This window comes from Scyliorhinus torazame, chromosome 19 (genome assembly GCF_047496885.1).
Source record: "Scyliorhinus torazame isolate Kashiwa2021f chromosome 19, sScyTor2.1, whole genome shotgun sequence".
Taxonomy (NCBI): domain Eukaryota; kingdom Metazoa; phylum Chordata; class Chondrichthyes; order Carcharhiniformes; family Scyliorhinidae; genus Scyliorhinus; species Scyliorhinus torazame.
This window is the reverse complement of record NC_092725.1, coordinates 55,777,523-55,804,616: the sequence shown is the minus strand read 5'-3', so window position 1 is coordinate 55,804,616 and position 27,094 is coordinate 55,777,523. Positions and strand designations below refer to the sequence as shown.

At 47.8% G+C, this 27,094-nt stretch overlaps 1 protein-coding gene and 1 long non-coding RNA gene across 3 annotated transcripts in view; one reads left to right on the top strand and one right to left on the bottom strand.

The window, feature by feature from the left end:
- On the top strand, positions 1 to 18,144 carry LOC140396144 (uncharacterized). The gene is made up of 2 exons (XR_011936467.1): positions 1 to 375; positions 17,068 to 18,144. It is a non-coding gene; the product is annotated as an uncharacterized lncRNA (long non-coding RNA).
- The window catches only part of tmtc1 (transmembrane O-mannosyltransferase targeting cadherins 1), a 229,031-nt gene continuing 219,936 nt past the window's right edge, over positions 18,000 to 27,094 (bottom strand). For both annotated transcript variants that reach the window (XM_072484310.1, XM_072484311.1), the window contains 3 exons: positions 25,491 to 25,613; positions 24,939 to 25,016; positions 18,000 to 23,094 (listed from right to left, as the gene is read on the bottom strand). In XM_072484310.1, coding sequence (XP_072340411.1) covers positions 22,933 to 23,094; positions 24,939 to 25,016; positions 25,491 to 25,613 — 363 coding nt within the window. In that variant the 3' untranslated portion in view covers positions 18,000 to 22,932. The remainder of the gene's footprint in view (positions 23,095 to 24,938; positions 25,017 to 25,490; positions 25,614 to 27,094) is intronic.

Below are 27,094 nucleotides of genomic sequence, written 5' to 3'. Positions count from 1 at the left end.
CTGAAATTTGCTTTGATCAGACTTGACTAAGCTACAGGAGACTCACCAATGAGACGGAACTGGATAAACTTTCAGCTTTATTGTGAAGACGTTATTGTGTGTAACTTCACTTAGTTGTCAACTGGGGTTGATTTGGGAGCACTCGCAACTCAGTGGAAGTGGATCATGGATTAAAGTTCAACAAAGAGTTGAACCTTGAACAGAAAATCGATGCTGAATCTTCAGTGGATCACCCAGGGAGCTCTGCACTGACATGGTGCTGCAGTTCAGACGAGACTGTGAACCCAAGGCCTGATCTGCTCTCTCCAGAAGACAAAAAATACCCTGTGGCCCTGTTTGAAGAAGAGCAGAGGAGTTCTCCCTGTTTTCTTGGCTGTAAGTTATGCCTTAACTAACAGCGGCAAAACGGAGTGTCTTTCTTTCATTGCTGTCTGTGGGATCTTGCTGTGTGCAAAAATGCCTGCTGCGTTTCCTGCATCAGCGACTGAACCTCGGAAGATTTCATTGAATATAGAGCGCTTTGCGATACCCCGAAGCTGTGAGATTATTTGCTGTACATTCTTTGGGGTAACTGGGTTCGTCCCCAAAAAGAGATGTGGGAATCAGGAGGCCCGATTAATTCCACGTGTCGAGTGGATTGCAGGCAGCATATTAATCTCCGGCTTATTTTAATGACTGCTGCATGCAGCCAACACTCCCATGCTACATGCATCGAAAGGGACCCTAACGTTGTTAATAACTTGCGCTACTTAAAACTTACCTGCACCTTTCAAAGGAGAATCGCAGTGCAGCTGGGGCAGTGGTTGGGGACCCGTCTATAAGTAAATCTGACCTGGTAAAACATGTGGAAAGGCAAAGTGGGCATCCAGATTTTCAGAAACTGTTGCGGAGGCCGTGTTGAGGAGGGTGAGGGTGGGGAGGGGTGCTCGAGATGTGAAATATTTAATTGTTCAGAAAAAATGGCACTAATTGTAATATCTTCAAGGACAGGTGGACGATCACACAGCGCAGGAGGCAAATGTGGATTTTGTCCATAAAACAATCTTTTAAAATTAATGTGGGCGTCTCTGGCTTTGCCAGCATTTATTGTCCATCCCTTGAGAAGGTAGTGGTGAGTTGCCTTCTGAACTGCTGCAGTCCCTGTGGTGTAGGTACACCCACAGTGCTGTTAGAGGGGGAGTGCCACGATTTGACTTAGCGACAGTGAAGAGACTGGGGTTTCTGACTCCCGTTCTTATTGGGCGTGAATGCCGACGGGAGTAGAACATCCCGTGGGAGGACCAAATTGCGTTTCACTCCAATGTAAAGGTGTGATGCAATTCTCTCCAGACCAGTGACGTTGTTGCATCATCCATTGTTACTGGTCTCCCACAGCGTGCACCTTCTGCCTCCCTCGGGGACGGGACGGTCGTGCCTGGGCATTACCTGGGCACTTTCACCGGCTCTGCCCCCTGGCTGTGCCCGAGTTGTGCCAGTGGGCAGTGACAGTGGGGGGGGGGGGTGACTCAGCAGTGGTAGGGTGCAGTTCGCAGCGTGGGTGAGCGGGAGTGTGGAGTACAGGATGGGGGGGGGGGGGATCTTCTATTTTCACTTAAGTGTACCGGGACGGCCTTTACAAATGGCCACCCGATCTTTGAAAAACTAAATTGATGGCGGGAAGGGCACAACTGGAGCCCACCCATCAGGGTGGCATCATGGGATCCGCACCTTGGATTTATTTTCTCTAAGTTCCTAACAATGTGGCGGAGAAGGTCTCTGTTGGGGCTAGTGGCCCGAACATCACTTTTCCCACCTCACTCTGGAAAGAAAGAGGAAAATTCCGCTCTCTTAATCCATCAGAAGTGATTTCTTTGCATGAACAACTCACATTATGGCAGTTGTCAGCTGGCAGGCTGGTTGACCAGCTGAGATTTTAATGCTATCCTGAGTCCGCACTCCAGTACAAGGTAAACCATTATTACCATGGCCACGCAGTGCTCATCAAACTGTGATTCCTATCACAGAGTCCATTGCTGAAAGGGCTTCAAGCTGCAATACTCATGACCATGTTGTTCGTGCTTTCAGACATGTCTTTGAACTCATCATTGGCAAAATGTCCCTTCATTATAAGTCAGACACCCAGCCTGTGACTGTGTTCATTTCTCCATGCCTTTGGTGAAAATCACCTTTTTGTCCTTACTCCTGAACATAATGTCGAGTCAGTGACTAACACATTCATCGCAGGACGAAAACTCAACTGTGGCTAGTACAATTTGTTTGGATTGATTATTACCTTCATTTTCTGCCTCAGAGATCTCTGTGCCATGTGTCAGTTCAAGGAACCCGCTGTTCCGCATTGGGCTATTCATTACATAATGATTCATTTAAGCCGCACCTGAAGCCCCCATTAACCATTTCCTTGGATAATCCTGTTATTACTGTTCCAATTCCGTCTTCTGCTGTAATAACGGAATCCGCTAAAGGTTCTTTCATCCTCATTTTGTCTGCTTAGCTGCACTAACCCTAACCCTAATGACTGTTTTCCCAGGCTTTTTTCCCCCCAAGGCAGCAGACAGTCGATCCAACGGTGTCTGCCTGTCCAAGAACTGAACACCAGGTCGAATCAGGAACCTGGCCACATGAAATACTTTAGCATAATCCAGCAATTTAAATACTAGGACTGATCCAGGGCTCTCTAAATTCAATTTTGTTCAGTCTTTTATACAATCCTTGATTCCTCGGTGAACAATTCAACTCTTTTTGAAATCCATCAAAGTCATTCAATAGACCATCTTGCTTGCAAACCTCACCCAGCTGCTCTAATAGAAGATCTAATCCTTCATCAGTATCCAACGGATAGGAATCTAGCTCACAAAATATTTTATTTCTGATCTTACTTCTGGTAGAAGGTGACATCAGGCCAAGGGCATGCCTTGTTTCATGTTTAATAGGGACATAATCCATGTACACACATCCACATCATTTTTCCACTAATCCCATGGTTCAGACTCCGAGAATGTTGGAAAGTTATCATCACCCAACAATTTACACTACCTTTCTGCCATTTCCCACAGTAGTTTTCCAACCTTTACTTTTAAGCAAGCCTTCTTTGTTCTATTACAAGAAGAAATTGGTGAAGGATAGAACTGGAGCCAATCTTTGCATACTATTATATTTATTTACAGAGTGAAACATTGCAAGCGTACGCCTCCTAGTTCAACCAGACCACAGTCTCAATAAGCGTCTCTTTAAATGTGCTCAAGTGAATCCCCAAGCGATGCCTACTACCAGCATACCAGTAAACACATAGGATGGGATTCTCTGGACCCCTAGTCATGGTAGTACGGCAGCATAGTGGTTAGCACAGTTACTTCTCAGCTCCAGGATCCTAGGTTCGATTCCTAGCTTGGGTCACTGTTGTACCCTCAATAACGACGCTAGAGTAAAACGTTGAAGAAGGCTTTAATAAGCTAAGAACTAGCCTGGTGCCGATACGGGTGCTTACTGGGGGCCACCTGCAAGGCGGTTCCTTATGTACGACTCCCAGGTGGGCGGAGCTGGAGGTGGAGTCCCCCAGGGTTCCAAGCCCTGTCTTAAAGGGGACATCACCTTGCATGATGATAAGGGTACAGTAATACAATAATCGTTCATCACATTCACCCCCTGTTTAAAAAAACAAAGTCTGGCGGGGGTGAAGTGGAATCATAAGTCCATTCTTTTCGGCGGCCTGATCGTCCTCATCGACCTCCTCAGCTCGGGCGGTGGTGTGGCGGACACGGACGTCTTAGTTGAGGTACGTCCGGGAGCACGGTGGTCGGAGCCTTGGTCCAAGTCGGGGTAGGGGATCGGGGCGCAGGGGAAATAGCTGGGGCTGGGAGTAGCGGGGCCGGCGCCAGCGGGGTGGTGTAGAGGGGGAGCGCTAGGGGGCGCGGTCGGTCGGTGTCCACCGACGGGGAGTGGGACCGGGGAGGGGAGGGGGGGAAGGAGTAGTGGGTGCCAGATCCTACAGGGGAGCCGCGAAGGGAACCAGCAGGTGCCAGATCCCGGAGGGAAACCGTATCTTGTCTGCCGTCGGGGTACTCGACATAGGCGTATTGGGGTTCGCATGTAGTAATCAGACCCTCTCGACCAGGGGGTCCGTTTTATGGCTGCTCGAGTGCCTCCGGAGAAGAACAGGTCCCGGAGCCGTCAGCCAAGGTGGAAGCGAGACCCCGGAGGTGAACTTCCTAGGGAAGACAAACAAGCGGTTGTGAGGGGTCTCATTTGTGGCCGTGCAGTGGAGTGACCTAATGGAGTGTAGGGCATCGGGCAGGACCTCCTGCCAGCGGGTAGTTGGGAGACTTCTCGACTGTAGGGCCAGAAGGACAGCCTTCCAAACTGTCGCGTTCTCCCTCTCCATCTGCCCGTTTCCCCTTGGGTTTTAACTGGTCATTCTGCTCGAGGCAATGCCTTGGCTGAGCAGATACTGACGCAGCTCATCGCTCATGAACGATGTACCCCGGTCGCTGTGGATATAAGCGGGGAAACCAAACAGGGTGAAGATGCTGTACAGTGCCTTTATCACGGTGGCCGAGGTCATGTCGGGACAGGGGACGGCAAATGGGAAGCAGGAGAACTCATCGATGATGGTGAGGAAGTAGGAATTGCGGTTGGTGGACGGGAGGGGGCCCTTGAAGTCCACACTTAGTCGCTCAAAGAACCCCGAGGCCTTCACGAGGCGAGCCTTGTCTGGCCGGTAGAAGTGCGGTTTGCACTCCGCGCAGATGTGGCAAGCCCTGGTCATGGCCTTGACCTCCTCGGTTGAGTAAGGTAGGTTGTGGGGCTTGATAAAGTGGACGAGCCTGGTAACCCCCAGGTGACAGAGGTCATTGTGGTTGGCTTGCAGGCCATCCTCCTGCGCATTGGCGCACGTGCTACTGGGCAGGGCATCTGGGGGCTCGTTGAGCTCCACTGGACGGTACTTGATATCGTACGCATAGGTGGAGAGTTCGATCCTCCACCTCAAAATTTTATCGTTTTTTATTTTGCCCCGTTGTGCGTTATCAAACATGAAGACGACCGACCGTTGGTTGGTGACAAGGGTGAACTTCCTACCAGCTAGGTAGTGTCTCCAGTGCCGCACAGCCTCCACAATGGCTTGTGCCTCCTTCTCAACTGCAGAGTGTCGAACCTCGGAGGCGGTGAGGGTTCGGGAGAAGAACGCTACTGGTCTGCCTTCCTGGTTGAGGGTAGCAGTCAGGGTGATGTCTGACGCATCGCTCTCTACCTGGAAAGGGATAGTTTTGTCCACCGCGTGCATAGCGGCCTTGATGATGTCGGCCTTGATGCGGCTGAAGGCCGATCGGGCCTCAGCCGACAGGGGAAATATCGTAGTCTTTATGAGTGGGCGGGCTTTGTCCACATATTTGGGGATCCACTGGGCGTAATAGGAGAAAAGCCCCAAGCACAGTTTGACGGCCTTGAGGCTGCGGGGGAGGGGTCGGGACTTAGGACACCGTTTTCCATGACATAGCCGAGGATGGCTAGCCGGGTTGTGTGGAAAACGCATTTTTCCTTGTTATAGGTCAGGTTGAGGGCTCGGGCGGTCTGGAGGAACATTTCGAGGTTCGCATCATGGTCCTGCTGATCATGGCGCAGATGGTGGCGTTGTCCAAGTACAGGTATGTAGCCCGCAAGCCGTACTGGTCCACCATTTGGTCCATCGACCTCTGGAAGACGGAGACCCCATTTGTGACGCCAAAGGGGACCCTGAGGAAGTGGAAGAGCCGGCCGGCTGCTTCGAAGGCAGTATAGGGGCGGTCTTTCGGTCAGATAGGGAGCTGGTGGTAGGCGAATTTGAGAACGACCGTGGAAAATACACAGTATTGGGCAATCCGATTTACCATTTCCGCGATGCGAGGAAGGGGGTACGCATCAAACTGCGTGAATCGGTTTATGGTCTGGCTATAACCCACGCCCATCCGTTTCTTTTCCCCAGACCGGACTACCACCACTTGTGCTCTCCAGGGGCTGTTGCTAGTCTCGATGACCCCCTCTCCCAGTAAACGCTGGACGTCTGACTTGATAAAAGTCATATTTTGGGCACTGTACCGCCGGCTCCTGGTGGCGACGGGCTTACAGTCGGGGATGAGGTTCGCAAATAGAGAGAGGGGTGCGACTTTCAGTGTCACAAGGCTGCATACCGTGAGAGGGGGCATGGGTCCGCCGAACTTCAGTGTCAGGCTTCGGTGGCTGCACTGGAAATCCAGTCCGAGCAGCAGGGGGGCACAGAGGTGAGGGAGAATATACAGTTTGAAATTAGTGTATTCGGCGCCCTGGATCGAGAGATCCGCAATACAATACCCCTTGATTTGGACCGAGTGGCACCCGGATGTGAGGGCTATGGTTTGGGACATGGGATGGGTGCGCCTTACCGTTTCAGGGTGGAAAAAGCTCTCCGTGCTCCCGGAGTCGAAAAGGCATGGAGTGTCGCGCCCGTTGACCTGGACCTGCATCATAAAGTTCTGCAGGTGTTTTGGCCGCGTTTGGTCGAGGGTGATCGCTCCCAGTTGCAGGTAGTCCGAGTCCTCAGCCGGGTCGGATTCGTAAAATGGCCGCCGCCGTCGGTCACACGTGTCGGGTTGAGAAGATGGCCCCCGCCAAGATGGCCGCCCCCATGATTTGCACGAGGCAGATGATGCATCAGAAGGGGGCGTGTCACGTCGCTGCGCAGCCGCGTTGCGAGGCCTGCGGGCCTGTGAGCCTGATTTTTGGGCCTGCTAATCTTTGTGTTTCTGGCCCTTGGGCCTGGCCAGGCAGACCGTCGCAAAATGCCCCTTCTCCACGCAGTTGCTGCAGATGGCATAGCGGGCTGGGCAGTGTGGGCGTGGGTGCTGGCCCTGCCCACAGAAATAGCATGGTGTGCCCCCGGTCTGCACAGGTCGCCACACGGCGCAAGCCCGTAACGTGGCCGAGTCTGGGGATGTCGAGGGGGGCTCGCGGGGTCCGCGGGGTAGGTGCCTAAATTATGTCGTGCCACTTCCAGTGATGTGGTGAGCGTTAGCGTGTCCTGGAGGTCTTTTGCCCCATTTTCGAGTAGTCTCTGCCGGATGTAGGTCGAGCGGATGCTGGACACGAAAGCGTCTCTGATGTGTAGGTTCATATGGATTTCCCCCGTCACATCCTGATGGTCACAGTTCCTGGTGTGGTGATGTGCATCAATGTAAATGCATGTAGGCTAGCTAGACACTAGAGGGAGCAGAAGAGACATCACACACACGCAATCAACCAATTGATCAGTTAGATAGGACATGACCAATGGACATTCACGATACACACAGAGGTGACACGACCACAAGAGGGCATTACACCAACCCATATATAAAGGACACCATACACATGATCTGCCTCTTCCAGTGGAGACAGTCAATGAGTACAGACACAGGGTTGATTCAATATTACACCCACCACGTGGATTGCAGGAACTGGTTAGTCAGTCTGGGTAGCTATAGTAGGATTAGCAGTAGTGTCGAACCCGAGTAATAGAAGTGTAAATAGTTTAATAAATGTGTTGAAGTTATCTCCACGTCTGAACCTTCCTTTGTCAAGTGCACCACAAGGAAGCCGCTTATGTTACACCGAGAACATAACAAATCACCTGGCTGTGCGGTGAGTTTTTCTACGAATTCGTCTAGCGTTTCCCTGAGCACTACCGGCAGGTAGAGAGCAGATGCCAGGCATGTACCTCGTTGATGGGTTTGACAAACCGCTTGCATAGTATCTCGACCGCCTCTTCGTAGGTAGTCGTCTTTTCAAGCGTGGCGGAGATTCTGAGACTCACCTGGGCGTGGCATAGGCGCAGCTTGCGTGGCCCCAGGATGGGAGTCTCTGAGGAGTCCAGGTAGGCCTTGAAGCATCGGACCCAGTATTAAAAAATTTCCTTTGCCTCCGGCGTCCGTGTTTCCAGATTGAGCTTCTCTGGTTTTAAGCCTGCGTCCATCCTGATGTAGTTTAGCTTATTAAATTGTTGTACCCTCAATAACGACGCTAGAGAGTAAAACGGTAAAGAAGGCTTTAATAAGCTAAGAACTAGCCTGGTGCCGATACGAGTGCTTACTGGGTGCCGCCAGCAATACGACTCCCAGGTGGGCGGAGCCAGAGGCGGAGTCCCCCAGGGTTCCAAGCCCAGTCTTAAAGGGGACCTTGCATGATGATAAGGGTACAGTAATACAATAACCGTTCATCACAGTCACTGTCTCTGCGGAGTCTGCACATTCTCCCCGTGTCTGCGTGGGTTTCCTCCAGGTGCTCCGGTTTCCTCCCACAGTCCAAAGATGTGCAGGTTAGGTGGATTGGCCATACTAAATTGCCCATAGTGTTCAAAAAGGTTAGGTGGGGTTACTGGGTTGTGGGGATAGGGTGGAGGTGTGGGATTAGGTAGGTTGGTCTTTCTGGTGCGGACTCGATGGGTCAAATAGCCTCCTTCTGCACTGTAAAGTCTATGTCGCGTGTTACTTGGCCGCGCGCTGTTCACTGGTGGCAGGATGCTATCCTCCCGCTGCTTGTCAATGAGATTTTCCATTGAAACCACCCTACATCACTGCGAAACCCATTAGCGGGGTGCATTGCCAGCAGAAAAAGTGAATCCGGACAATCGGAGAATTCCGGCCACAATTACTATACAAGTAAAATGGCGGAGCTCGGTCTAAAATGACAATGCTAGTGTCAAAACCTATGGTGTCTTAATCTGCCTGTTCTCTGTACTGTCAGCGGATGTTAGGCCCACAGATGCTAATGCATGAGGGAAAATGGTGCACCTCATGTCAGGCATGTACCTGCAGGTCACGGACACCATTTTGGAACATTTCACTGAAAGGCTTCTGACACCCATGAAGCGGTCCCTTGTCACCCTGGCTATTGGAACAGCATCTTCACAGAAGGACAGCAGATTTTGGAGACTGAACATCCTGTGTTTTAATTTTTTTTTTAAAAGTGCAGCAGGTTTGGGAGAACAGGTGACTTTGGACTGACTGTTCTCACTGGGATTTTCCTTGTGTCAGGTCATGATTGGTGCCGGTTAATTTATGGAGATTAATTCTGATGATCAGTAAACCCGCATTATTTTTGTATAAAGTACTTGGGTGGATCTTTTTAAAAAACTTTTGTTTCAGCAATGTTTTTTGTGAAAATATCTGGAGATGCTTGCTGGTGTTAGGACCCCAATTATAAATTAGTAGACAGTCATGTTAACCAATTATTATTCGACACTTAGGCTACTTCAAGATAAGAGATATATGTTAAGAGAAGCCATTGCTTTCAGGTTAAGACAATGTGCATCTGTAGCTAAAACCAATGGGGTTAGCTCTTACCTCATTATTGACAAATTATGGACCAGTACTATTTCTAACAACTTGGCTAAGGTGCACTTACAACATCTTTTAGGTATAAAATAAAGATTTTGAGGAGCCATTTTTTTCTAGCCTGTTATCCATGTTTTAGGATAATCACTTCTTCATTTTGGCCGTGTCATCCCAGTGGAGCTGTGAGAAGTCTGTTCAATTGTTAAAGTTAAGCTTTCTCCTTTTACTGTTAACTGTCGGTAATTTAAATGCTGCTTTTTATCGCTCTGACTTGGTACCTTTCCACCTTTTAATGGTTAATAAGTCTTCTTAGTTAACCATTTAAACTGTTTATTCTTGCCACATGGTGCAGTCTTATAGAACGCGAGTTGATTTACAACTGGGGCTATTTGCAAACAACAATTCCAGTTAGAAGGTGCAGACAGTGGTCACTTCATTGCAACAGCAACAGCCAGTTTCCAGGATTCAGCTGACACGTCATTTTGGGGTTTTCATAAGATTATTCATTGTTAGACTGTGGTATCTTACAATTTAACAATGCCTTGCTGAGGTGACATAAATGTGAGTTACTGGGTTTTTTCTTCAGAATTGCCTCATGTTAGAGGATATGCCATTGGATATTGTAGTCCTTGAACGAACAATTACACCCACGCATGTTTATAAATTTTCAAACCTTTGTACAGCAGATGAACTCTGCTTTTAATTTTTAATCCCTACTTCAGAGGAAAATCACTTTTTAATCATCTAACACCTTATTTATAGCTGGATTCTCTCTGACCTTCATATTTATAGCTGCATTCCTTCACAATGCCAGCCATTAATTGGCCAACACATTCATCCTTGTGGCACACCACTTTCCCACATTAATTGGAAAGTTTAACAAAACACCCAATTGGCTGATACATGAATGTCAGACAAACTGCCTTTTCCCCCCCCAATTTTCACTAATTTTATATCTGGTAAAGAGAAATGTTCGAAGGAAGTTACAAAAAAAACTATCGAATTTAATGTGCAAATTTATTTTTTCTCCATGGTTGCACACAGAAGTACTGGAGATTGGTCTTTAACCCCTGGAGCCACCAGGAAAATCCTGGAGGCTTGACAACTCTGGACAAGAGAGATATAGGCCGGGATTCTCCATGCCGAAATGGCGTTCAGCGCGAGGGCGGAGAATGGGGCCTCAGACACGGGATCGTGTCCGACGCCGGGACGCGATTCTCCGGCGACTGGAGAATCAGCGCCAGTCGCGCACGCGCGGTCTACACGGCATCAGTCAGGGGCCGTTGAAAGAGACCCCCGCGGCGATTCTCCGCGGTCGTCCGGACGAGTTCCCACTGGCGTGGTTCACATATGGTTCCATCCGGCGGGAGCTTAGCGTGGCGGCTGGGATAGCCATCCTGGTGGGGGGCGGGGAGGATCAGTCTCCGGGGGGGGGGGGCCTCCACGACGGCCAGGCCTGCGATCGGGGGCCAACGATCGGCGGGCACGCACGATCTGGGGGGACCCTACCTTCTTCCGCGCCGGCCCGCTGTGTGGGTCCGCCATGCTGCATGGCGCCGGCGCAGAAGCGACCACCGCACGCATTTGCAGACCCAGCGATAATCTGTGGAAATATATTTAAAATCTGAAAAATGTTGGAGCCTGAGGAAATAGAACAAAGTGATTTATCTATATATTTTTTTTATTATTTGTTTTAAAAAAATCCCAATTATGGGGCAAATTAACGTGGTCAATCCATCTAGCCTGCATATTTCTGGGTTGAGTTGGGGGTGAGACCCACCCAGATACGGGGAGATTGGATTTATCTATATTCTAACTAAGTCCAGTAGATAATTTAATTAAGATATGTTTAATTAATCAGCTCTTGTGGATTTAGCTAAAACTAACCAAATAGTGATACTCACAATGAAGGGTTCCGAATTTTCATTAATTTCTGACAGATATAAATAAGTGTGAAGTAATGAATAAATGAAAGGAACTGATAGAAAAAAGGAATGTAACATTTTTTTAAAGGAGCTCCTAATATTAGCTTACTTTTATTTAAACAATTAAGTAAATGCATGAGACATGGTTAGACAAGGATGGCAGAGCGGGTGGTAATGAAATGAAATGAAAATCGCTTATTGTCCCAAGTAGGCTTCAAATGAAGTACTGTGAAAAGCCCCTCGTCGCCACATTTTGGCGCCTGTTCGAGTCACACCTGCAGCCTGGTGGAAGGTAACCAATTATTGGGGTGGGTGGGGGGGTTACAGGGGAAGCAAATTGAAATTATCAGCCTGACATTTAACCAGCATGCTTTTGGGAAAATTGCAGAGGTGGAGGCAACACTGCTAGTTTTTCCTTCATCTATAGGTTGCTGAGATGTGAGGCACTTTCAGAGGTTGCAACGCCATTAGTTCAGACAGACACATCAGTGCTTGAAATAATTTGGGCTTTCCCATCTGGCAGAGTGCCAACTCAGCCCACTTGCACCACAGTTCAAAGACCATTAGACATAGGAACCGAATTAGGCCATTCAGCTCATCGAGTCTGCTCTGCTATTCCATCATGGCTGACATGTTTCTCCTTTCGATTCTCCTGCCTTCTCCCCTGATCCCGTTATTAATCAAGAATCAATCTATGCTTGTCTTAGGGCGGCGCGGTAGCACAGTGGTTAGCACTGTTGCTGCACAGCACCAGGGACCCGGATTCTCGGCTTGGGTGACTGTGCGGAGTCTGCACGTTCGCCCCGTGTCTGCGTGGGTTTCCTCCAGTTTCCTCCCACAAGTCCCGAAAGATGTGCTGTTAGGTGATTTGGACACTCTGAATTCTGAAGAATTCAGCCAAGAAAGCCAATGCCAAATGATCATAGGAAGGAGATTTCTGTACTGTAGTCGGGAGAAAACTCCTCCTGGGTGAATATGAGAGATTTATCAATTATCAAAAGCTGGCCATTTTGGGGTGATAGTATGACAGTAGTGCTAAATTACCCTGTTGTTGGATAATGCTGGAGCATTATAGGGCTAGCAGTTGAGCAGTAAGAGAATTGAGTTACAGTTCAAACAAATAAATCTTATTAATCACATCCTTCTGGACTTAACTTTGAGTTCAACAAGTTCAGACTGTGGAGCCTCTCGTCCTCCTTCACCCCATTTTTATTTCTATAAATTCATTGATCTGTTTTTCCCTCACCATTGCCCCCCCTTCCCCCACCCCACTTCTGTTCCCTGTTCTTAGTTGCCCTTTGACACACAGCTCACCATTGTTCTGAATTAACACATTCTAATCTCTTTACGTGCCACTGTCAGCACCCTTCTTAACTTAAACATCCCCAGCTACATTCCCTTTATGTCTTTCTGTCCGCGACAGCTTTGTCAATCTCCATCCATCGCTGGCCCACTATTCAGCCCCACTGCTCCACCACCCCACAACAGTACAAAGCTGACCTTATTTCCAGTTCGCTCCAGATTCGAAACGTTAGCTCCCCTCTCTCTCCACAGATGCTGTCAGTCCTGCTGCAATTGTCCAGTATTTTCTGTTTTTGTTTCAGATTCCCTCATCTGCAGTAATTTGCTTTTATTTGCTTATTAACCACATGAAAAGCTTTGGTGTGATTATTTATTCTCTTGTAATTCATGGATTAAAAGCCGGTGTACAAAAGACTTACCTCTTTGGACATAGAACTGTTCCTTGGCACATTAAATTAACTGCGGGGCGAAGACATTAATATGGGAACATTACATCCTGTGCTCCAGTATACTGTGAGCATGCCTGTGTTTAGAATGATCACAGTTTTGCTTTCATTAACGTTGATGATTAGTACAGCTTTCCTGCACTGAAGCCAGTTTTCCCTAACTACTTAGACTTAACATTAACAAAATCTAAAAGGTCTGGCAGCGGTTCGATTTAAGAATTAGTGAAAGTATATGATTTTTTTAAATTGCAGGAAGGTTGGTTAGAATAAGTAATTCTCTACCACAAACCTTTGCTGAAGCAGAGTTCATAAATTGGGTTTAAACTATCACTTGGTAAAAAATGTTGCAATGATTTGGGCCGTGAATTTCCGAAATCCCAACCCAGTGTCGACACCAGCGTAAACACCGGAGTACTGCAAAGGCTATGGGCTGTGACACTATTCCAGCAACTGTACGTACTGAAGGCTTGTGTCGGGGCCCCCAGCCAGGCTGTTCCAGTACACAACAACACTGGCATCTACCCAGCAATGTGGACAATTGCACACGGATGTCCTGTACACAAAGCAGGACAAATCCGCCTACTCTCGATCAGTAAAGCGATGGAACCGTCACCAACAGTGCTAGCGTGCAACACTTGGTCAGCAATAACCTGCTCTGCTCTCCCAGGAAGTCTGCCTAACCTCATTACAGCCTTGGTTCAGACCTGGACAAAAGAGCTGAACTCCAGAGGTGAGGTGAGATTGGCATCAAGGCAGTATTTGACCGAGTATGGCACCAAGGAGTCCTGGCAAAACTGGAGTCAATGGGAATCAGGGGGAAGACCCTTATATGAATTCTGGTTGGAGTCATACCTAACACAAAGGTAGATGGTTGGAGGACAAACATCTCAGTTCCAGGCCAACACTGCAGGTGTTTTTTCAGGGTACTGTCCTAGGCCCAAACATTTTATGTTGCTTCATCAATGACCTTCCTTCCATGATAAGAAGTGGGGATGTTCACTGAAGATTGCACAATGTTCAGCACCATTTGCGACTCCTCAGATACTGATGCACTCCATGTCCAAATGCAGCAAGAACTGCACAATATCCAGGCTTGGGCTGACAAGTGACAAGTAACATTCATGCCACACAAGTGCCAGACAATAACCATCTCCAACAAGAGAGGATCTAACATTCAATGGCATGAATCCCCCACTATCAACATTCTGGGGATTACCATTGACCAGAAACTGAACTGGACAAGTCATATAAATACTGTGGCTGTAAGAGCAGGTCAGAAGCTAGGACTCCTGCAGCGAGTAACCCACTCCCTGAGTCCCCAAGGCCTGTCCATCATCTACAAAATACAAGCCTGGATGAGTGCAGGTCTAACAATCCTCATGAAGCTTGACACCATCCAGAACAAAGCAGCCCGCTTGAATTGTACCCCTTCCACATTCAATTCCTCCATCACCAACGAACAGTAGCAGCCATGTGTACCACCTACAAGATGCACTGTAGCAACTCACTGTAGACACCACCTTCAAAACTCACGACCACTACCATTTAGAAAGACAAGAACAGTAGATACCTGGGAACCCCACCACCTGGAGGTTCCCCTCCAAGTCACTCACCATCTTGACTTGGAAATATATTGTGTCGCTTCACTGTCACTGGGTCAAAATCCACTCTAACAACAGTCTAGGTGTGCCTACACCTTGGGGACAGCAGCAGTTCAAGAAGACAGCTCATCACCCACCTTAAGGGAAACTAGGGATGGGCAATAAATGCGGGCCTAACCAGTGATGCCCATATCCTGCAAAATGAATTTAAAAATAACTATCTTCTAACCTGAAACATAAACAAAAAAATCTTGGATACACTCAACATCAACTTTGAAGAGAGAGGAAGAGTTAACTCTTCACATCAGCGATCTTTCATCAGACCGTTCATCCCTAAATATGATGATCTTGGGTGGATTCGCCAGTCCTGCTGCAGTGAATGGGAGATTTGGCTGATTGCCAAATTTTACATCCTCGCGGACAGCGGGGTGGACCCGGAGCAGGGAATCCCGCTCGTTTCATTCAAGTCCAATTTGAAGGAATTTGAAGACACTGCCGTACAGGTATTGCCACTGGACTAGTAATCCAGAGACCAGGAGTAATGCTCTGGGGACCCGGGTTCAAATTCCACCACGGCAGATGGTGAAATCTGAATACAATAAAAGTTGGAATTATAAATCTAACGATGATAACGAAACCATTGTTAATTGTCATTAAAACCCATCTGGGTCACTGATGTCCTTTGGGGAAGGAAATCTGCCATCCTTACCTGGTCTGGCCTACAGGTGACTCCAGATCCACAGCAATGTGGTTGACTCTTATCTGCCCTCTGAAATGACCTAGCAAACCACTGAGTTCAAGGGCAATTAGGGATGAGCATTAACCAGCATCGCCCATATCCCAAAAATTATTTTTTTTAAAAGGTTAACGCAGAGGAAGCAACATTTATTTTCTATATTCTGAGAAATAATTATGTTTCATGTGTCACTGTAAATCAGTTGATCTTCATTGATTATACATTTACAATTTAGTTTAGTTACCTAAATTAAGGCAATGCTTTGTTGGCTCCACCACCTTCCAAAGTCAAGAGAACAAGTGCTACATCGAAGAGGCCAATTACAAGTACATTATTTTTTATCCAACCTGATCTCTCCCCACTACTAAGCTCGCTACAGAGGTCCAGATATAAGCTTGCTGCAATGGTCCAGAGGTCGGATGTGCAGACACATTCCAGTTTAGAGGGTGCGAGGACTTATAGAAATGGGCTTTGGAACTAAGCGTGAGACAAGGTTTCTTAAGCAACAGTTGCGAATCTCTTCTCTGCTGCTCACAGTGACGTATCGCAGTTATTTCAAACCCAGGTTCGCGACCAGCGGGTGGGTGTCGGGAGGGTGGTGGGGCCATGCATTGTGGCTTTCCCGATCGCAGGGCCATTTGTCGCGGTGTTCCCAATTGCGGGACTTAATGTGCAATGGCGCAACTGGCTTTTGAAAATGTCGTCCGCGACCGGCTTTCAGCATGCTGGCCATTCCGCACATGCATATCCCCTCAGCAGTGAGCAGTCCTAGAGCCCAGCGGGGTAGAATGCCTCCTCCTGACATCAGCGCTGGCTGAGGAGCCGATTTTAAAAATATAATCGCCGGAGTCTTCCAGCCTGGAGCGGTGGCAGAGAGCAGGTCACACTCCCCGTACGCTGATGTCACATGTTCTGGGCGCGAGAGTGAATCCTCCATTTTACAGCTGCCAGCAATGCTGGTGTGAACTCCAGGGCCTCTGGTGAGTAACCCATGACAAAGAAGCTGAAAACAGGAACAAAGCAGCATAAAGATGATTACTTGAGGTGTGGGTTGCCAATTGTGCCAATGCAAATTAGGATTTAACGTTCATGTGTGTTACATGCAGTGAAGCACTGGCAAATTAAAGTTTAAAACCCTCAAAACTTCAAAGACAAGGCAAGTTCGAGGACAAACCTCTTTCAACGGATGCTGTGAGATCTTAGATCGTCAGCGGAAGTCATTATCAGAAATGTGACATTGAATAACAAAGCAAGTGAGATCGTGAGGACCAAGCAGACTTACCTGTCACATTCAAGGTAAGTGAAAATGGTGAAAGTTCGGGCAGTGTGTGTCCAGAAGGATAGCCGGTTGGTAAAAATGGATCCTGGGCAAAAAAGCTTGAAAAATATTGATGTAATGTATGCATTCAAAGCGTAGCTGAGTGCCAAGGAAACAGTGCTCGCGTGTGCGCCCGCATTTAACAAGTGTCAGCCATAGTTTAGTGTGGTACCGTTCTTGCCCGAGTCAGAAGATTTTGCATTCAAGTCTCACTCTAGGAACTTGAGCGCACAATCCAGGTCAGCAAAACTGAGTGGGTCATTACTGCACTGTCAGAGGTGCTATGTTTCTGGTGAGACATTAAACCTAGGTCGATCTGCCCTCTCAGGTGGACATGAAGAATTCCCTGGTGCTGTTCTGGAAATGAGGACTGGAGTTCTCCCATTTATCCTGCAACTGTTTTTTAAATTATTCATTCACAGGATGCAAGTGTCGCAGACGAGGCCGGCATTTATTGCCCATCCCTAAGTTGCCCTTGTGAAGATGGGGTCCAGCTGCCTTCTTGAACCGCTGCAGCCCCTGAGGCATTGCTACATGTAAAATACATGTTTGGTACATAAAATTGTTCATACTGGGGCTCATTCAAAACTCTACAGCTCGAGTCCTTTGTTGTGTCAAGTCCCATTCATCAATTTGTGTTCACTAACCTACACTGGCTTAACATCAAGCCACGCCTCAATTTTAAAATTCTCATCCTTGTTTTTAAGCCTCACTATGGCCTTGACCTTTGTAATCTCCAACCCCATATCTCTGCTCCTCTAATTCTGGCCTATTGAGCATCCCCGACTTTAATTGTCCGGTGGCCGTGCCTTAAGCTGCCTCCGCCTTAAGCTCTAGAACTTCCTCCATAAAACACTTCACCTCTCCACCTCACTTTGCTCCTTTAAGAAATTTATCAAAATAACCTTTTCAACTCTCTTCATTGCTCTCTCGTTGACCATTTGTTTATCTTGGTTCATTGTCAAATTTTGCTTCACAACATTCCTGTGAAGCACCTTGGCAAGTTTTATTATGTTCAATGTACCATATAGATACATGTTGTTGTCATTGCTGTTTGTGGAACCTTGCTCTGCACCAATTGTTGCTGCATTTCCCATGATTCTACAAAGTACTTAAATGGCTGTAAAGCACCTTGGGGCTGTCCTGAGGTCGCCATGGATCCGGGAACTGGCCCTGTGCGGCACAGAAGGAGGCCATTCGGCCCATCGATTTCATGCCGGAATCTGGACCTTGCTAACTCGTCTAACCCAGCTAAGGACTCAGCTCCCCCACTGGGTTAGCACGGTCTCAACTTGAAACAAAGTGATTTAGAGGTTGATCCGACATCATTTTATTTAGAAAAAAAAAGCCAGTGTGTGTGTCAAGGATTTTACTCTGCTTTACTATTTTGCAAACCATTAGAACAAGGTTAACAGCAGTCATGTACATGTGTGATGTCAGAGAGGAAACTTTAATAATTACACATGCAACTGAATTCATACCAATTTGCTGAATTAAAATGATTCAACTTGCCGGGCTCTTCCTGAGCGCATTTCACTGCTTTTTCTTTTGGTGTTTATTCATAAGACATTGTATATGCATGAACGTAACTACAAAAAGGTTTTGTGTCTACCTGCATACCATTTTGACAGAGAGAAAAAAAAACCCCAGAAAGCAATTCCACAGATTGGTGCATGATGATGAACCTTCACAGCACATCAGATGAGAACTTTGGAACTGAAGTTATCCTTCATTCAAATCGGCGCACGATGGCGGTAGACAGACAACTGAACTGTTACACTGTTCGAGATTCATTTTTGAGATTAAAGGCAAACACTTTGTAAATTAAAAATATGCAATAAAACACAACTGTGTCGGAAAATGCAGGACTGTACCAATGTACCAAGGTCAAAGCAGTTCATATAGAATGCCCTGTGCAATCCCTTGTCTCTTTCAAATCTGGTGGTATATCAATAAATGTCAGTAAATTGTTGTCAGCTGTGAGAAAGGATCCAGGTTTTGCACAGTGAAATAGTACCAGTGTCTGTGTGGGCTTCCTCCGGATGCTCCGGTTTCCTCTCTCAGTACAAAGATGTGTAGGTTAGGTGGATTGGCCATGCTAAATTGCCCCTTAGTGTTCAAAGGTTAGGTGAGGTACCAGGGTTACGGGGATGGAGCGGGCAAGTGGGCCTAGGTAGTGTTATAACCCCCTTGGGGCCAAGGACTGTGCTCCATTCGATTTCCCCCTTACAGAGCTGAGAATGAACTCCCCTGGTAATTGGGAGCGGGGTTTCCCTTAACAAGGAGGAACTACTGTGTATAAAACTCCTGGACCTGAGTGCAGGTCAGGGAGTATGGCCCTTCAGGGAGAGGAGTAGTAGTTTTCGCAATTCCGTGTATGCTGTAAAAAACAGTCATTCATTTCTACCCCACCATGTATTCCTGTTGTCCCTCCCATTTGGGTTCTACAGGTAGGGTGCTCTTTCGGAGGGGGAGTGCAGACCCGATTGGCCGAATGGCCTCCTTATGCACTGTAGGGATTCTATGATTGCAAGAGTCCAGAGGTTGAACAGTAGGATAGGGTCCAATGGTTAAACAGTCAGAACGAACGTAAAAACGTGAAAAGGAATAGGCCATATAGTCCATTGATTCTGCGTCATTCAATTAGATCATAGCTAAAACCCTATCACACATTCCTTAGCTTTGCGTGGTGTTTTCATCACTGTATTTTCTAAAACCTTTTCACCCAATGGGTTTAAGTGCAAGCTTTCCAACATATTACAGTGTATCTCGCTCCCAGTTGATGGACAGAAACAGTCAAGTTCCTGTAAAATTCTCTGTGAATCAGGTACAAAAGCCCAGGTGACTGGGAGGCAAAACATCCTCGTCTTTGTCATACACAGCAGGTTTCACCCAAAATAAGACCAAGCATTTCCAGTCCCATGCCCAGAGAACCGTCACACAATACTACGTTAAAATCCCAAGCTTTGTTACGTTTCTCACTTCAATTTTATATAATCTTTGCATTTATAATGAATAGTCTTGAGTGTACATACAATGCATATAATGCACGCCAACACTTCACCTTCCACACATAGCAATAATGACATATATTATAGCTTTAATGCTCATTATTCATAAATAAATTATAGATTTAATGTAAAAATAGAGATACTTAAAAACATGTTTGCAATAGAACAGCAGTTTGGATGGCAGAAATCATGGGTAACACACGTTTAGAGTAAATGAAAAATCTAAACCTTGCATGACCCGACAATATTAATTTGTTCGCCCGCCAAATGTTTCAAGCACTGCTACTTTGATCTTATCACAATGTTATGATTTCTTCAGATTTGTGTTTTTGTCCAAATGCCCCAATTTGACTTCTGAATGACTGGCGTGGGTTTAGAGGACTGAGCGGGGAGTCTGTGGCGCGAAGCGGGCACAGCGGGAGGGTTGGCGTGGGCAACCGGATGGGCAGGTTGGTTGAGAGCCACTGAGGGATGACACAGATGTGGCAGGGATGAGGAGGCCCACCTCTCTGGGAATGGATTTCCGCAGTGTCACAGCGCCACGATGAAGCTGCACCAACGTGGCCAATGACAAGAGGGGCAGGCCAGATTTAAAAGGGACGTTCACAGGCGAAGGACGGCGACCATGGAAGTTATGTAACATCATGGCAGAGCTTCATTTTTATATCGCCAGCACCTTGGTGAGATGGGGAAACAAACCCTCGTTAATTATGGGTGGAGAGGGGTTGCGGGGAATTCTCTGTCCGTCTGCACCGTTTTCTGGTGCGTCCCCCCCACGTCGGCAGCGGGATCCTCCGTCCCGGCAGCCGGCCAATGGGATTCCGATTGTGGGTACCCCACGGCGTCGGGAAATCCGCGGGCGTGAGTGCGCTGCCAGCGAAGCAGAGGATCCCGCCGACAGAGAATCCAGTCCGGGATGTTGCTAACGCTGTTGAAAGGAGTCTATTAGATTTGATCTTGGGTTGGCGCAGTGGTTAGCAGTGCTGCCTCACAGTGCTGAGGACCCAGGTTCAATCCTGGCCCCGGGCCAATGTCCGTGTGGAGTTTGCACATTCTCCCCGTGTTTTCATCGGTCTCCCCACAACCCAAGGTGTGCAGGGTAGATGGATTGGCCACCCTAAATTGACCTCAATTGGAAAACAAATTTTAAAAATCAGTTTCAGCATTGATCTTTACCCCTTTTAAAAATAAAATTCTGACAATTTCCTTCACTGCTCCCCCCCCCCCCGTGAAGCTATTGACCCCTTGCCAGTTCTACTGGGGCCTTCCAAGATCCTTGCCAAATCTGCAGTTATTCATAGTGCAGGAAATGGTCAACCATTAGTCCACCAGGACCATCAGGGACAAATCCTACCCAAGTGCCAGCGGATTCAACAGAGGACAGTAAAAGGTAATCATTTTCATTTTGTCCAAAGCTACCGAAGCTCCAGACACTGACCTTGGGCGAAATTCTCCTACCCGCCCCGCCACATTTCTGCCCCGACCGGCCGGCGGAGTCTCCGTAACACCGGCCGGTCAATGGGGTTTCCTATTGTGGGGCAGCCCCACGCCGTCGGGAAACCCCCGGGCGCCGGCAAAACGGAGACTCCCGCCGGCGGAGAATGACGCCCCATGTCACTGCCTTGATGAATCATATTTTTTTCCCTTTAATTTTAAGTACCTGGAGGGAAATTTAATCCACGAATGAGGATGTTGTCAATTCTCTCTTTAAAATATGAACTCATATTCCTGTGCACATGTTTTGTCACAGAGAACGCAAAATGGTAAGTTAACGTGTGTGGAATCAGTACGAGTACTGAGGCCAATAACAGTACCCTACTGCAAGAGTGCATCATCAGGACCACTGCCTCATTTGTCACAAGATGGACAGAGCAGAAAGACTCGTCAGCGTCACGTTGCTCATTCATCTAGAAACACTTTATGACTCCCCCACATCCAATCATTTCCTCAACGATTCCAGAGTCTTCTCTTTCAGTGTCCTATTTGGAAATACAACACTCACTTGTTCCTGCTATCGATCTTAAACTGGTCTCTTCCTGTGTCAGGAAACTCAATCAGTTCCATAACTCGAACAGTCAGCTGTCCTCGTCGTCCAAAGACTATTGTGCTCAGGTAATCGCACGTCAGGCCACAGGTAAGAGCTTCACAGAACCTGCACAGGAGGCAAACCCTACGAGTTTTGCAATTTACACTCATTTGGCTCTGAAGACGAAACATGCCCCTTTCTGCTTCCATGGACTTGACGTCTGCCCCACTATTCGATGATGAGTTTTACTCCTAACATCTCCACCGTGTTGGCTTGTCCAGAAAAGAAACAATCGTGATTATCATTGACACGCTCGACATTGTGATTTTACCGAGTGACGTGTAAATAAGGTTGTACTTGTGACAAGCTTCAATGCTGCATGCTACTCATTTTCATACATGCCCATAGGTCCAGTAAGGTTAGCCTACCCCAAGAGTAGGAAGTCACACCCTCTCATCGATTAGCTTGCATGGTGGCACAGCGGGTTAGCACTGCATCCTCACAACAGCAGTGTCTCGGATTCAATTCCGGCCTTGAGTCACTGTGTGGAATTTGCACGTTCTCCTCATGTCTGCATAGGTTTCCTCCGGGTGCTCCGGTTTCCTCCCACAGTCCAAAGATGTGCAGGTTAAGTGGATTGGCAATGCTGAATTGCCCCCTTAGTGCCCAAAGATGTGTAAGTCACGTTACGGGGATAAGGCGGGGGAGTGGGCCTCGATTGAGTGCTCTTTCAGAGGGTCAGTGCAGACTCACTGGGCTGAATGGCCTCCTTCAGCACTGTGGGGATTCTATGATATAGACTGGTGCGAAGAGCCACACTGTGGAATTCTTTACTGTAACTAGTTCATGACTATTTGGTAAATAATTTTACTTTTTGGTAAGCATGGAGGTGAATGATTAAGTTTTGTCAGAACTTGCCTCGTGCAATCACTGCAGGAAGAGCTAAGGTGGGCCGTAGGGGTTGCAGTTACTTGGCCTCGCCAGTGGCTGCTTCTAGTCACTTTGGATATCACCAAATGAAGGAAGGAGTTCAATAAATGAAGCCAAGAGGATGGAAAAGTTGCAAATCCCAATCGCAATGCAAATGAGTCGCAACAGCTTCCAGCCGTCAAACTACCCTCACGATCCACATTTCCTGCTTTACTTGACAGTAGAAAGATTGTTTCGGCAGTCTGGACGTCCAGGACTCTACAGGGACAAAGTACTTTGCCCTCTTTCTCTGTGAAAGTAGAGAGTAAGCCATTCCTCCGTCACCTCATGCTTGGCTCAGGCGGGCTCTGCTCATCCCTCCTTTCTCCATGCAACCTCTTCTCCAGACGGTCCAGTTTGCCAAGGTTTTCCCGCAGAATCCTGCTATTTGGTACAAGCTCTAGGGCTTTCTCATAGTACTCACGTGCTGCTTTGTAGTCACCCTGCGAGAGTAGAACAGCAAGTTGGGCATTAAATGAAGCCACAGATTAGAAACCAAGTGTATACACACACACACACACATCAGATGTCGTGTCCCAAATATTAAAAAACTGCGATCCTGCATATTTAACTTACTGCTCAGAGCTGCAGTTGGTTCAACATCATTAACTAAAATTCAACATCGTTAACTAAAATTCTCCCCTGATAAAATGTCACCCAGAGAGTCTACAGGTGCGGAAACTACCAGACATGGTGCAGATTTGGGTGGGGGGGGGGTCTCTCTCTCTGAAGGATAAGACTGAAACAGACCATTAGTCAAAGTAGAAGATGTACTCAGTATCTCGTCAAGTTGTACCTCATGTTATATGAGGATCCATATTCGCGCGCACACATGCCCACAGTCACAGTAACCCAGAAATGTACCAACATACGAATTAGGCGCAAGAGTTGGCCACTCCGCCCTTCGAGCCTGCTCCGCCATTCAATAAGATCATGGCTGATGTGACTGTAACTTCCAACCCTCATTCCTACCTGTCCCCAATAACTTTGCTCATCAAGAATCTATCTCTGCTTTAAAAACGTTTCAGAGGCTCTGTTTTCTTTTGAGGAAGAGAATTTCTGAGACTCACGACCCTCAGAGAGAAAAAGAAATCTCCTCATCCCTGTCTTAAATGAGCGGCCCCTGATTTTTAAACAGTGACCCATAGTTCTGGATTCCCTCACCAGAGGCAACTTCCTCTCCACATCCACCCTGTCAATCCCCTCAGGATTTTATATGTTTCAGCCAAGTCACCTCTTAACTCCTCTAAACGCCAGCGGATACAAGCCTGGCCCGTCTAACCTCCTCATAAGACAACTTGCCCATTCCAGGTAATAGTCTAATGGTGCTTCCCTGAACTGCTTCCAATGCATTTCCATAAATAAGGAGACCAATACTGTGCACAGTACTCCCGGGTGTGGTCTCACCACTGCCCTGTGTAAAATCTGAATTCACTATTCATTAAGCATTTGAAAACCTAAGTAATAGGAGTATAAATAGATCAGACAGCCCGCTATCATTCAACAAGACCATGGCTGATCTTCGCCCAGCTCCACTTACACGCTCCCCGTGTCCCTTCCTGGAGCGAGACTGTCCACCCCAGTCTTAAATATATTTCCATGATGGTTAATCCACAGCCCTCTGGGGTAGAGAATGCCAACATCCCTGGAGTGGAAACAATTCTTCCCATTTCAGTCCTAAATGATTGTCCCCTTATTCTGAGGCGATATCTAGGTTTTTGCAGTCTGGGGGAAACAATCTCTCAGTGTCCACCCCATCAAGCCGCTTCAGAATTTTATAAGCTTCGCTGAGACCATTCTTCTAAACTCCAGAGAATATAGGCCCAATTCCCTCTCTTCATCGGAAAACCACCACCACCCCAGGAACCAATCGAGTCAGCCTTCGCTGTACCACGCCAATGCAAGTATGTCCTTCCTTAAATATGGAGACCATAACTGCGCACAGTATTCCAGATGCGGTCTCGTCAAAGCCATGTGCGCTAAAGCAAGACAGCTTTATTCTTGTAGTTCAGTCAGCTTGATAAAAAGGCCAACATGCCTCTTGCCTCCCTAATTGCTTTCTCTACCTGCAGGCTAACTTCCTGTGTTCCTTCTACGAGCACACCCAAGGCCTTCAGCTTTGGAAGAAAAGGATCGGCTTTTTTATTCTTACAACCAAAGTTAATAACCTCGCACTTCCCCACATTGTAATTCACCTGGTTGCCCACGACAAGAGAATGACCGATGGGACACTTGCGGAGTGTAAAGTACATACATTTGATGCAGCTTTATTTATTTTTATGCTGACCTTGATGTGCCGGATCCCTCCCATGTTCATCCAAGCCTGCGACAGATCTGGAGTCAACTCCACCGCCTGTTTATAGCTCTGGATGTTTCAAACAAGAAAAATATACAAAGCACACATTTCAGAATCAGAGCGAAATGTTCACCACAAAGAAACATTCCAAAATCCTTTCATGCTCACAGATATGGAAGATCCCCACAACCCCTCCCCACCAATGCCCACCACAAAACCCCCCCATCCACCCACCCCAATGTCACTCACCCTCCTCCACACTCCCTCCAATCTCTCAACCACTCCCAACTGCCTGACATCATCCCACCCTCCACCCCCCTCCAACCTCCCCACTACCCCTCCCTCCAAACTGTCCCCCCCACCAACCTCCCGCCCAACCCCAACCTCCCATCCCCCTGCCCCATCCACCCTCCCTCACACATACACGAACAAAATCTAAAATTGCAGGGATTTCGCTTGCCATTTCTGAACATTGTATGACATATCTAGATCCAAATGATATTGTTTGTGTGAACTGCCTTTCATAGTTACATAAACAGTCACCTCAAATGCTACATCCAGCCGATTCAGCTCCCTCAAAAGATTTCCTTCTGAAAAATAAAGTTCCGCAAGGATTTTGGGGTCCTTGGGCTTCATGTGGACGGCCCTTTTTACAGCGTCAAGTGCCTGGGTGTGAGAGAGGAACAGGTTGATCCCTTTGCCATCGAATCTTTTAGAAAATACAAACAACTACACAATAAGAATCCAAATTCTAAGCACACAAGTGCACATGCATTAAAAAAGCACATGCATAAACAGAGACACACATATAAATAGGCACACATGCACATGAACACATGTGCATGAACATGCACATAAGCACATGTGAACAGACACACATAAGCATAAACAGACACACAGTGATAACATGGAATGACAAAGACACAGGTGCACAAACACATGCAAGAACAGATACACGGACTTCCGGGTGCGGCGATGACCAGCTGAGTCGCACGTTTCGGCACCTCCCGTTGGAACGGACTTTTGGGCTCTTATTAGGAGCCCCAACGGCAATTTTTGACGGCTAAAACCATTGCGCAGTGAAATAGAAGGGAATCCCCCAGATATATATATGGAGAAAGAAGAGAGTAGTGGCTGGATTGCAGAGGATCCTCAGGAGCAGCGGCAAGGAAGGGAAGCACGAAGCAAGATGGCGGCGGAAGGAGGCCATTCGGTGTGGGGCCCGGAACAGCAAGAGTTCCTGCGGCGCTGTGTGGAGGAGCTGAAGAAGGAGGTGTTGGCCCCGATGCTACAGGTGATTGAAGGGCTAATGGAGGCACAGAAGACCCAGGAGTTGGAGCTTCGTGATGTGAAGGCAAAGGCTGCTGAGAATGAGGATGAAATACAGGGCCTGGTGGTGAAGACAGGGACGCACGAGGCACTGCATAAAAGGTGTGTAGAGGGGCTGGAAGCCCTGGAGAATAACTCGAGGAGGAAGTACTTAAGAGTTTTGGGTCTTCCCGAAGGTGCAGAGGGGGCGGACGTCGGGGCATATGTGAGCACTTTGCTGCACTCGTTAATGGGACCGGAGGCCCCGACGGGCCCCTTGGAAGTGGAGGGAGCATATCGAGTCCTTGCGCGAAGACCAAAGGCAGGAGAAATACCTCGAGCCATAGTGGTGAGGTTTCACCACTATAAGGACAGGGAGATGGTCCTGAGATGGGCGAAAAAGACACGGAGCTGCAGGTGGGAGAATGCGGTGATTCGCGTGTACCAGGATTGGAGTGCGGAGGTGGCGAGAAGGAGGGCGAGTTTCAATCGGGCCAAGGCGGTGCTACACAGAAAGAAAGTTAAATTTGGAATGCTGCAGCCAGCGAGACTGTGGGTTACACACCAAGGGAAACATCACTACTTCAAGACGGCAGAAGCGGCGTGGACATTTATTGTAGAGGAGAAGTTGGACTAGACTGGAGAGAGAAAGAGTTTCTGTAATAAAGTAGTGGGGAGATTGTATGGGACGGGGAAGGGGGAAGGGGGGGGGGGGGGGGGGGTATGGTGAACTGTGGGCGCCGGTGAGGAGAGGGGGAAGGAGAGAGGGAGCTGCGCCATTAGGGGCGGGGCCGAGTGGGAAACGCGGGCTTTGGTCCCGCGCTATGCTAATTGCGGCA